Source organism: Macrotis lagotis, chromosome 3 (genome assembly GCF_037893015.1).
Source record: "Macrotis lagotis isolate mMagLag1 chromosome 3, bilby.v1.9.chrom.fasta, whole genome shotgun sequence".
Classification (NCBI taxonomy): Eukaryota; Metazoa; Chordata; class Mammalia; order Peramelemorphia; family Peramelidae; genus Macrotis; species Macrotis lagotis.
Window position 1 is genome coordinate 245,369,959 of NC_133660.1, and position 12,787 is coordinate 245,382,745.

The following is a 12,787-nucleotide window of genomic DNA, read 5'->3' on the forward strand; positions in this document are numbered from 1 at the left end:
TTTGGGCAAGTCATTAAACCCTGATTGCCTGGAATCCAGGGCCATCTCCACTCATTTGGTTCAGGTCTGGCCACTAGACTCAGATTTTTCTGGAGGAGAAAATAAGGTAGATGAATTAGCATAGTGGCTCCCCCACTCAAATCCAACTCTTCAAAAACTAAGGAAAAAAATCACCAGATTTAAAGTATCAATTATATGCCAGTCACTTAGTGGGGAACTGGGTATACAAAGGCAAAAGCAGAACAACCACTAGCTTCAAGGTCTCAAATTTTAATGGAAAACTGTGTAATCTTACATATCATAGATTTAGAGCTGGAAAGGACTTCATGGTTATTCCCCTGGGCAGTGTGACATAACCTATATTTGAATCAGAAAAAAATGAATTATTGGAGGGGAAGCCATTAGAGGCTAGAAAGACCAGGACTAGGGCGTTGCAGAAGACTTGATCTGTGTCTTGAGCCAGGAGTTCCAAGAGGCAAAGGTGAGGAGGGAGGAATTCCAGTGAAAGGGGATGGCAAGAGCAAAGGTATCGAAACAGAAAATTGAGATTTGTTTGTAAGGAAAACTAAGGTGAGTCAATAAGGCTAGACTACTGGAAGCAGTATGAAAGGAGGATGCAAAGGGAAGTGGGGCTAGGTTGTGAAGAACCTTAAAAGACAGACAGAAGAGTATGTGTTTGGTCATTGAGTTAATAGGGAGTCACTAGAATTTATCGAATAGGGTAGGGATAGGGTCAAACTGGTACTTTACAAAAAATCACTTTGGTGGTACTTTGGGGGATGACTTGGTGTGTGGAGGGAATTGAGGGAAGGAGACCAATGAAGAGGTTTTTGCAATAATCTAGACAAGAGGTGATGAGGATCAGAATTAATCTAGTAACTGGATGGAAAGGACGGGATAAATTCAAGAAATGTTGAGGAAATAGAAATGGAAATGTTTCCAACAAAGGTAATTTCTTGTAGCTCATCTCAGAGCTTATAGTTAACAAGTCATGGCAATTATCATTGCACAATGATTTACCAGTCTTTTCCTCTCCATTTCCACAGCAACCTCCTCAGTAAAGGCTAATATTATTACTATCTCCCTAAATTGTTGCTACCACCTATTAACACATCTATTCAATTTCCATTCTCTTTCCCTTCCAGATGATAATTCATACTTCTGCTAGATTAATCTTTCTAGTACATGGATCTGGTCATATTACTCTTTTACTCAAAAGTCTTCTATGATTCCCTGTTGTGTCTTGAATAATGTTTAGATTCCTCAGTCTCGAATTCAAAGTATTTCACACCCTACCATTAAATCTACTTCCGTAGGTTCAGCTCAAATTATTTCTCTGCACTCATCATTTTCTAACCAAACTGGAACTATTCTCTATCCACAAAACATATTCTGTAACTTCCTGCCTTCATGTTTTCCTCACTCCATTTCCTAGATCTAGGTCATTCTTTCCTTCTTCTCATTGAATTCTTGGCTATCTTTTAAAGTACCTGCCACAAGTTAAATGAAGCCTTCCCTCATTTTTCCTCATCATGTGCTAGAAGTAACTTGAACCAGCCTAATGAGAGCTGATTGTTAAATGTAATGTGTGAGTATTTATCCTTGGAAAATATACAAACCTACAAATCTGGCATTCGATTTTATTCTTCTATTTTCTAGATTTAAGCTTGATTTTATTGTTTTGTATAGATTTAAGAAAATGACAGAAATAATGTTAACTATTCAGATTAAACCTAAAAATGTCTTATGCATACATTTTCCCCAAGACTTGATTTTTAAAATATTTACCAACGTATCCCTGTTCATTGTAACACTCACTTACCTTTGAACCTGATAAAACGCTTTGTTTTGTACTTCTCTAATGTTTGTCTCATTTATTGTGTATTGTAATTTTTGGCCTAGGTTTCCATGCCTTATGTAGTTTTTTAAAATCGCTTTTAGCAACTGGCACAGTGCTCTGAATAAAGTAGGTACTTAATAAATGTTTACTAAACTATGTTTCTCATTGGTTTGAAACCCAGTGTTCTGAATCTTTTGGTTACTTTCAAGAGGTTTAATTGTTCTAATTCTAGAGGATGTCACTCAGATTTTCCTGAAATCATTGTATTTGGCAACTATATTTGATCTCTATTTTTAGACTTCTTGATAATATGCAAAAACTTTTTTCCTTTAAATGTTTAATCTTTGCACTCCTAGTCCCTGATTATATTCTTGACACATGGCAGGTAATTCATGAATGTTTGTTGATTGATTGATTTTCCCTCTTCATCTCCCAAACAGATTCCTGTTTTGTTGGTGATCATCCAAAAATACAAATTAAGAACTCAACTTTCTGTATGACTGCCTATCCAAACTTGACAATGGTTAACTTCACCAACCAAGCCAACAAGACATTCGTCAGTGGGAGCGAAGAGTATTTCAAGTAAGAAGGACATTTATTGGAGGACTTTCAATTCCCTTCCCTAAAGAAAACATGTGAAATCAGTTGAACTTATAACAGTCCCATGTCAGAGTCAGCCAGGATCCCTAGTCTATATATCAGAGGCCAGGGTCCCATGACCAATTAGTCGCATCTCTCATATCTTCCTTATTGAAGTGGAAAATGCTGGTTTTCCTTTTTGGCTTGCTGCCTGGAGCTTTCTTTACTTTGAATGATAATGATTAATGAGTAAATTGAAGGATCCCTCCAAATCTTCTCACACATAGCAAGTTAGTTTGAGGCACTCAATGGGTCAGCAGCCATTCCAAGTCTTAGGTCTTAAACCCTCCTGATGTATTTACGTTTGCTAAGACAACCAGGAAAGACAGATTAATTCAAAACAAAAGATAATTCAAACTCTGTAGTGAATTGGATATCAAGAGCATATACATTTCTTATCTACTTGGGTATTCTCTCCCATAGGATACTATGTCACCAGTGTAGTATATTCATGGATCACATATGAAAGGGCCTCACACATGGAGAATCCCATTCCTGGTTGTGTTTGGGACACCCTCTATGGCTCCGGCGATTCACGCCTCTGACACTACAGAGCAATGTGGTTCACTGGTGATGTCATCATGCTGTTCTCATCTTCTGGGTGTCTTTGCTGCAGTGCTTCCTAAATTGCTCTCTGCTACCATCTTCTGGATTGCAGCCTCTAGTACGCTTTTCCTTTACCACACAGATTTTAGTCTTTTTTTTATATACCATACTGTGACAAGCCATGGATAGCCTATGACCATTGGTTATGTAGCCTAGACTCCGAATCAATTCTAAACCAGATGAAATCCTCAAACTAGGACTGTCTGTTCTTTAGACCACCCTCTCCCCAAGGTCACTGTATCTTTAGGGTTGGAATTTTCCTTCTAACTCCTTTGAAATCTCAGATTGACGGTCTAGTTCCCTTCAAACCATTCTGGGGAGTTAATTCCAAAAAAGTCACCACTTTTATGGCTCATGTCATGAAGTTCTGCTTTGAAATGCAAATTGAGATCCAGATTAAGTAAAGTCTGGGACAACTGTCAGTGGTGCTGATACATGATCAAAACCCTCTCAACTCTCCAAATAGAGGCAGATGCATTTAAATTTAATTGACATCAATATAAGCCAAAAGACAATAAAACAATACATTAAGCTGTGATTTACAGATTTATAGCTTTTCAGTGCATACGGTTCTAGTTGCTGGCTATAAGAAACTTCATTTTGTACTTATTCTCACTTCTTGCCTTTATTACACTTATCTGTCAAAAATGACATACCTTGATGGTCTCCCCAAAACTACAACCACTGGTAATGCTATCATTATTAATCATAGTGATGATGATAATAATATTACTAGGGCAAAATTTTGGTGAACTCAAATAGTTCTTCCAATTATTTAGAATTTTTATTTCAAAAAAAAGGAAAATGACAAGAAAATATTTCTGATTTATTTTAATTAAATGAAAAAATGAGTTTCAACATTTACTTCCAAAACCTTGAGTTCCACATTCTCTCCTTTCTTCCCACCCCACTTCCCCCAATTGAGAAAACATTATTGGTATAAGTTAAAAATGTTTAGTCAAATAAATTTATTTCTAACATGCTAAGATATTGACATCTCCCTGGATATGTTCTGATGTCTACACATTTTTATTTCCCTATATACATACACACACACACATACACACACACACATATATATATATATGTATATATATATATGTATATGGATATATCCAGATATATATCCACAATACATATCCTCATATATGTCACTAGATAATAAGAATTGGTACTCACATTTATGATCCTCAGACACTTAATAAAAATTAAATGAGACTCTCTTGACCATACTTATGAAGGTTATATACTTTCAAATGGTTTTGAACAGATGTATACACAGAAAGAGTTACTCAGCTCTGAGAAGAAATAGGGATTAACCAACCTGATGAACAAATGTTCAAAGTCTTGTAGGTCCAAAAACAATTGGAAAGAATTCTTGTCTTCAAGGAATTTCTATTCCTTAGTTAATTTTGCTGTTCTGTTTTACTGTTAGATTTAACTGTTAAGATATCCTGAGTGTCCCCTGAATGGGTAAAATCAAACCCTTGCTCAAATCATTGAATCCTACTTACCCATCAATCTAAAGTTCTCTGCCCTCAGGGACTCTGGGAGTGTTACAAACCTCCTCTGCTGGGTGACTGTAGTCTAACTTACTTTTTTCTTTTGATTCTCAGATATTTTGTGTTGAAGATTTCTGCAGGGATTGAGTACCCTGGTGAGATCAGGTGGCCACTAGTCGTATGTCTCTTCCTGGCTTGGGTGATTGTATATGCCTCCCTTGCTAAGGGCATCAAGACATCAGGCAAAGTAAGAGTTACTCTTTACTTACTAAAGCAAATTTTCTGATCGTAAGGCAACTATAGTTGTCACTAAGGGAAGTGTTCTGGGATGTAATTGGTTACTTGGACATCACTGTGGGAGGGGAAAAATGAATCCTTTTTCACCAAGAAATAAGGCCAGTGAAGAACTGTGAAGAAGATGGAGTGGTCCCCTCATGCCATCCAACTCCAATTTCGTTACACCTTTCTCATTGCTCAAAAGAAACTTGATATCCATAAGTTTAGAGTGTCCACCCCAGGTGTTCATATGAACTATTGTGCCCAACCTATAGTAGAGCATTCCAAGCTTGGATGTTGGTCTGATCAGCCACAGTCGGACACACTATAATTTGTCTCAAACCTAGTGATGTCATTTTGGTCTTCTTCAATAATGAAGGACAAGAACCTAACCTACGTCTCTTTTGATAATCCTGGCCTGGCATCTCTTCATCTCAGCTTGCAGTTAACCAGTCTTCATCAAATATGAATTGATAATTTGGATGTTAGTTGCTCAGTTGTAGTACCTGGTATTTAACAGGAGTGTCCAAAATTCCTTTAAGAGCCAAGGACATATAAATAGAATGGTGGATTTTGAATGGCATGGTATTTATTTTTGAGAGGGGATTCTTGACCTCCTGCTTCTAAATTCTTGTTCCTTATTTAAGGAGATCTGTTAAAGCAAAGATTATTAATGTTCTTGTGTTATAGTCATTTTGACAGTCTTGTCATTTATGTTTGAGGCCTATATTCACAATGAAGGGAAACTGCTAAATTTCATTTAGAGCTTGGTGTAAATTTTTCTTTATTTTTCCCTTCCAAGCTCACAGATCCCCTGAAATCTATCTTTGGAGACCTTGGACCACAGTTTAAGATTCTCTGTTTTAAGTATGACTATATAAAATAAGCATGCTAGCAAACAACCTCTTTATTAAGAAATGTCAGACAAAATTGTGAGGTCTTTCTTTGGTATCTTCTTTCTCTGTCCTTGTATTCTAGAGAACTCCAGTCTTCTTTTGATTTGGACTCACTTTTCTCACTTCAGCTATTTGGGGGCTTGCTGATAGCCTGTTTCCTTCCCATTGAAAAGATTTGATGAACTTTCTAAGATGTTATTGAACTTATCTCCATTGCACAGAGATCCTATGACTCATTTCCTTCATTTTACAGATAAACAAACAGAGACCCAGAGTGAGGAAGTGACATATTGGGTCAAAAATCCACCTAGTTCCTGGTACAGGTGGGACTAGAATCCAGGTCTCCTGATTTGATTTTATACTTCCCCAAGGGGTAGTTTTAATATATCAGAAGATTTGAACCCTCAGCCTTTAATTGGGTCAGTAAACATCATCTATGTTTCCATAACCTCTTTAGGATCTATTAGGCCATCATTTTTTGCCAAATGACTTTTCAGCAGAAGCCAATGAAGTCTTTGCTCAGTGGTAATCCAAAAAAGAGAACTGGGAAAGACCAATTGTGGGAATGGTCTTGCAAGATTCAGAGACATTTGGCCTAGGAAAGGCATAATTGGAAGGAGAGGAGCTTCTAGGTCTTGGCTTTTTGTCTGAGAAGAAATATAATTAATATGTCCTGACTGATTGATAAACTGAAGGACATTGAGCTAACTAGAAAATGTTGACCTTGGTAGTGGAAAGGGAGAAATTTGAAACTGGTGGAACATGGAAATTTGCCAAATTCTCATTTGACTGTAAATCAAAAGAATATTAGACTTGGAATCAGATTCTTCTCTTTGCTCTGTCATTAACTTTTGATATTGGCCAAATTTCATATTCCCTTTGGTCTCCAGTTTCTTCATACGTAAAATACAAAAGTTGGAGTAGTTAATGTTAATGTATCTTCTATCTCTGACATCCTATGATTTTATCTAGGAGAGTGTTGTGTTCACTTCCTCTTTCCACCCTGGAATATGGTCAGAATTCTTGAGTTTTATGTAGTTTCTGGTATTAGCCCTTCAGGGACCATAGTTAATGGAACTGTGCAGATTGGTGTTTTATTTCAGGGCAATTAACTTGTGTCTCTGCCTGTCTGGGAAGGATTTCCAAAGAGAGATCAACAATCAATTACTTTAATGGGAAATATTTAAAAGAAATGACAAGTTGCTATCCATTATCCTGGCCAAGGTTGTAAAGGTTCTAATCATGATGCAGTACCTGGGAACAGAGGTGAATGACCTGCTGAAATATTTGGTGATTGAAATTCTAAGAACAATGTCACTGCAAAATGACAGAGACATTTGTGTTTTTTCTTCTCTGCTTGAGAATGAGTTTACTTTCTCCTGGACACCTTTAAGGAGATTTAGAATACTTCGTGGCTATTCTTTGTAAATTAGCTCTACAATAAACAAAAAAGTCCACTAACTTAGACCAAAAAAACCTCCAAAACAAATATATTCTCCTCTTTTATTGTTGCCTTTTGGTCTTAACATGGTTATTTTTCCCATATAATTTCTAACCTTCAACCCTATTTCATCACAAAGAAAAACATGGGACAGTGGAAAGAATATTGAACTGTAGTCACAAGATCTTAGTTGAAATCTTGATTCTACCATTTATTAACTATTTACTCATGATTTTGGCCAAACCACATACTTTCTCCAGGCTTCAGTTTTCTTGTCTGTCATATAAGTAAATTGGGTTAGATGATCTCAAAGATCATTTCTAGCTCTGACGCCATTTAACTTGGAGCAACTGACAAAGCAACCACATTGCAACACGTAGCAAGTCTAGTCTACTATTCTTCTCTTGAAAGAAGGAGAATGTCTATATAGTTTTGAAGATAGAGCTTGGTCATCACAAGGAATCATCTGTAAACTTCTTTTAACAGGTACCAGACACAGAAAGGGTTATGTAGTAGTGGTTGAATTTCAGGCTTTACTTAGTGAGTCTTATATACTCTATCCATTGAAGTAGGTTGAACTTGAAGTCACTCTTCAACCTCTTTTCTAGGTCAGATTGATACAGTTTTAGGTTTTTTGCTTTCCAACTCTTTAGTCATCTTTGGTGCATCATTAACTTCTCTCTTCCCTATCTCTCTCTCTCTCTCTCTCTCTCTCTCTCTCTCTCTCAAGTTATTCAGTCCTGAATTAGACACAATAATGATAATAATGCTTGTCCTTCATTCTCAAAGAAGTGTCATTAGAGAAAAGATGTCATGACATTCTCATGAATTAGATTTGAGTGAAGGGATGCTGTGCTAAGTCACCAGCCTTACTTTCTGGTCCAGAGACATCTGGATCCAGTGACCAGATAGGAATCAGAATGACTGGAGATAGCACTGAATGTGAGGCAATTAGAGTTAAATGACTTGTCCAAGTCACACAGCTATTAACTATCTGAGACTGGATTTGAACTCAGCTTTTCCTGCTTTCAGGACTGGCACTCTACCCCACTGTGCCATCTAGCTGCCCAAGACACAATGGAGTTCATCTTATCATTTCCAACTGATCTCATTCTGTTCATCCTTCCCAATAGCATGTTTACTTTGAAATAAATAAATAAGGCTCTATTACTGCATTGTTGATTCATGCTGTATTTCCTTTAATGTTTTTTTTCTGCTATACTTGGATATAACTGTGTTCTTCTCCTGATTATACTTACTAAGAAATCAGAATGAAACTGGTAAACTATTGGTTGACTTTTAGTTTCCAAAGCATCATTATCTTTTCAATTGATAAAGAAAGTTTCCTCTTTCTTTACTTTGACACTATAAGAAAAAAGATCCGGGGTAGCTAGGTGGCACAGTGGATAGAGCACAGCCCTGGAGTCAGGAGTACCTAGGTTCAAATCCTGCCTCAGACACTTAATAATTACGTAACTGTATGGCCTTGGGCAAGCCACTTAACCCCATTTGCCTTGCAAAAACCTAAAAAATAAAAAAAAAAGAAAAAAGATCCCTAGTTCTTAGTAGTAATTAGAGTCCCAGATCTCTTAGGAATGACATGACTAACAGACTACTGACTTTTCTAAAAACCAATACAGGCAACAAATACATACTCATCTCTTCCTTCTTTTCTTCCTTTACTACTCTTTAGGCATCTATTTTCTGAACTCTAAATCTGCTGCTATTTAGAATTGTAGTGAGTGTGAGAATGGAGAGAGCTTGATGGAAGTTAGATTGAGTGCTCAAATTCTGTAGGTGCTATGGGGGTGACATAGATGGATACTCTGTTAGTGTGATGACATTGTCCATGCCTCTTTCACATTCTTGACATCAGGATTACCGATAGACTGAAGATTCATTGTCTTTCCCCCCTTTCTGCATAAGAGATAAGTTTTCTCTCCCGTTTAAATATTCCTGATCCTCAGTCATCTAAACACAAGAAATGCTTTCCTCTAGAATAGGAAATCTTTAAGCTTTGGTGTCAGAGACCCTTTCAGCAGGTGATTGAAGCCCTTTGTAAAATAATGTTTTAAAGTCCACAAAATCCACAAAATAAAACAGAGAAGATTGCAAAAAAGATTATAGTTAACTAAAATTTATGTTTTTTATTCACGTCCTATGTAAGTGTCATGGGACACTTGCTCTAGAATTTTAGAACATTCCAGGTCTCCCTCTTCTTTCTAACATCAGGTTTAGTAGTAGACTTGCTATCTTGACAACTTTTCTACCTGTACCTCCAAGGGAATCATTCTTGGCTGTGTCAATGCATGTGCCACCAAAGTCTTGACCCATTTCATTCAGAGTAAGATTGTTTGTTGTTCTTTCTAGGTGGTGTACTTTACAGCTACTTTCCCTTATGTTGTGCTTGTGATCCTACTCATTCGAGGAGTTACCTTGCCAGGGGCCGGAGCAGGAATCTGGTACTTCATTACGCCCAAATGGGAGAAACTTACCGATGCCACAGTAAGCTCCTTATTTCACTTATGAAAGGTAATGTGGGGCAGTGTGGAATATACTCAACCTGGACTCATGAAGACTTGGATCTAGGTCCTGCCTCTACCATTTTCCAGCTATGAGATCCTGAGGCACTGAGTTATTTTAGTGGAAGAACCAATTTAGTATCAGCTTGGCATATTGCTTTCTTTCCCATTACAATCTGGGAAATCATTTGAGGTTGATCTGGAGGATTGTGGATGTCCATTCTTGAGAACGAGGACAGTTTCATTCCTGTCATTATAACTTCACTGTCCAGCATACTATCTAGTACATAATTGGTGTCTAATTAATGTCAGTTGATTGATTATTTTCACTTTCATGTAGCCATGGAAATAGATTTATTCAATTAGAAAATTTTAATTAAAAAAGGAATTAAAAACAAGGAAGTAATGAGTATTGAGTGTTCTATGGATTGCCTTCAAATCTCATGCCTCATATGTGGTTATGTGATAGTGTTAAAATAAAAAATGAAATTCCCTTGATGATAGTCAGACTATTTCATGATGTCAGTAGGGTAATAATGATTATGTCTATGAAACCAAGTTACACAGGTTGGAAATTAACTGTATCCAGCAAACCATGAAGCAATTATATTTCCAAAGGGATCAAACAATTAGTTACTCTCAATGTTCTAAAGTGGGCACAGAATGCATAGTTGTAACTTTGCTCATAATACATTACTGTGTTCCTACTTTAAGAACTCCCAGTTTACAAAAACCCAATTGTACAAGAAAAGGAAATATATGAAGATTTAATTGTTTAATTTAATTGTTTAAATGACAGGACTTTCCTTGCTTCAGAAAAAAAAAGATTAATTCTGTGTTTCTGTTATATATGGAATTTATACATAGGTATATGTCCAGTGCCTCACTACGATGCAATAAGAAATAATTGCATTGGAGTTAGAGGGAGGACCTGGACTTGAAATTTTTGCTCAGTTACTTGTTCACCTCAGACTAATCACTTTATTAATCATCTAAAAAATTAGAGGCCTGGACTTCATGACATTGAAGGTCTTTTCTAGATCTAAGTTAGCATGATCCCTAGGATTGCAAATATGAAGATAGCATCTTTGGTAAGCCTTGCTTTGCAAATGTGCTTTGGCAGCTGACATGGAAGTGAACCATTCATGGGGTGGCTAGGTGGTGCAGTGGATAGAGCACCAGCCCTGGAGTCAGGAGTACCTGAGTTCAAATCTGGCCTCAGACACTAAATAATTACCTAGCTGTGTGGCCTTGGGCAAGCCACTTAACCCCATTGCCATGCAAAAATCTAAAAAAAAAAAAGAGGTGAACCATTCAGATGGTAGAAGTAGTACTACAGAAGGGAGGCTGTCAGCAGGAAGGAGCTTATGCTCCATTCATCTGTCAGCCAACACAATGCACCTAGTTGATAGGTTACTCTCATTGGCCTTTACTTTGGACCAGACTTTTGCAGTGCTGGCATCTGACAAGAGTCCATGATGCAAAGGACAGTGTCCCTGTAGTTGTAGCTGACCATCTTCCATTGCTTCCTTTGTTGTGAATTTTTGGCATTCTGCCCAGGGTCATTGGTCCACTTGTTGAATCAGGACAGGATTATCCTGTCGTTGTCACTGGAGATTGGAACTTTATTGTGTATTGACAGTGCTAGTCACTATTCTTGTCATATTTAATAAGAAGAAACAGGCACAGGGCAAGTCTCATTCTCATCCTGACAGATATGTGCTTGGGCCTCATTGAAGTACCAGACATTGCTTTTCAGAGTGGACAAGACAATATATTCCCAAGTTTCACCTCTCTCTAATGAATGAAAAAGCATCTATTAAGAATTTATTATAAACCCAAACCTGCTAAGGATCTAACTACAAGACAGTATTTTTCTTTATTCTCAAGGAACTTGCATTGTAATTGGAGGATAAAATGCATCCATAGGAAGATTCAGCTGCAATGTGGATGAGAGAGCCTAGCAGTCTTTAGAGTTCAGTGGTGGTCCAAATGGCAAGACCCAAGTATCTTTTAGATATATTATCAGGTCACTTCCAGGAAGGATTAAAGTTGGCAGTTTCCTGTCCATCCAATCAGGGTGGCTGTGCCATTCTGTTAGTCTAAGGGGTGAGGTTAAGGAGCCCCTGGTGTCATAGCATCTTAAATTTAGATTTGGGAGGGACTTGTGAGGTCATATAAGTCAAGCTCTTCATTTAACCAATGAGGAAACTGAGATTTAGAGAGGCAAAATATCTTGGTCCATCATTAATTCACATATCCTTGTCTGAGGTAAACTCCCCATTGTCACTTAGGAACAGGTAAACACACCAACAATTTAATGCATGTGGAAGTACACTTATAGATAGGACTTAACAATAACAATATTAGAAATGTGTTTTTTTTTTTTAATAAAAACTATAGAAATAAATGTGAAATTCTCCTACACTTGTGTTAGTCTACAGATCTCACCCATTGCTATCCTTCCAATGATTTGTAAGGGTGATTAAAGGCTATACATTTAGGTGACAAGACATTTTGTTAGCCACATTACAATGGGATGGAGATTGGAAAATCATCATTGAGAAGAGCTGTATTAAAATGGGAGCACCTTGTTATGGGAACTGACTGCCATCATCATGACTTGTTTATAATTATATAGATATGTCCTAGGGATTTGTTTGAAGCCCAATATTTTTCATTCTTTCATTTATTGATTCATTGACTCATTCATAGTGAATGAATTCTCACCATGAGTCACAGAGCCAGTATTTTTCAGAGGCAGGATTTGAATCTTAGGTCTTCCTGATTCTAAGCCAGTCTTATCCATTATACAGTACACTCTGAGCAAGGCAGAGATAAGGATAGCTGTTTTTGAGGACCGAATTCTTGTGGTGAGACCACTGAGTAGAAAGGTGACTGTGCAAGAGAGAATAGTCTCAGATCCTATTATGTGACACATTTGACTCATTCCTCTCCCCCAGGTGACAGAGGAAAAAAATGGGAAGCTTATTTATGATCTAATTGGAGAGTAGAACTTTGTTGATTAGGCCAAAGTATATACTCTCCCAGACGGTTTAGTCAAA

At 37.2% G+C, this 12,787-nt stretch overlaps 1 protein-coding gene across 1 annotated transcript in view; it reads left to right on the top strand.

Annotated features, from left to right (window-relative positions):
* The window catches only part of SLC6A5 (solute carrier family 6 member 5), a 63,850-nt gene that overhangs the window by 13,208 nt on the left and 37,855 nt on the right, over positions 1-12,787 (top strand). Inside the window, exons 5-7 of the mRNA XM_074227565.1 lie at positions 2,281-2,422; positions 4,702-4,834; positions 9,571-9,705. Of these exons, the coding sequence (XP_074083666.1) occupies positions 2,281-2,422; positions 4,702-4,834; positions 9,571-9,705 (410 nt within the window). The remainder of the gene's footprint in view (positions 1-2,280; positions 2,423-4,701; positions 4,835-9,570; positions 9,706-12,787) is intronic.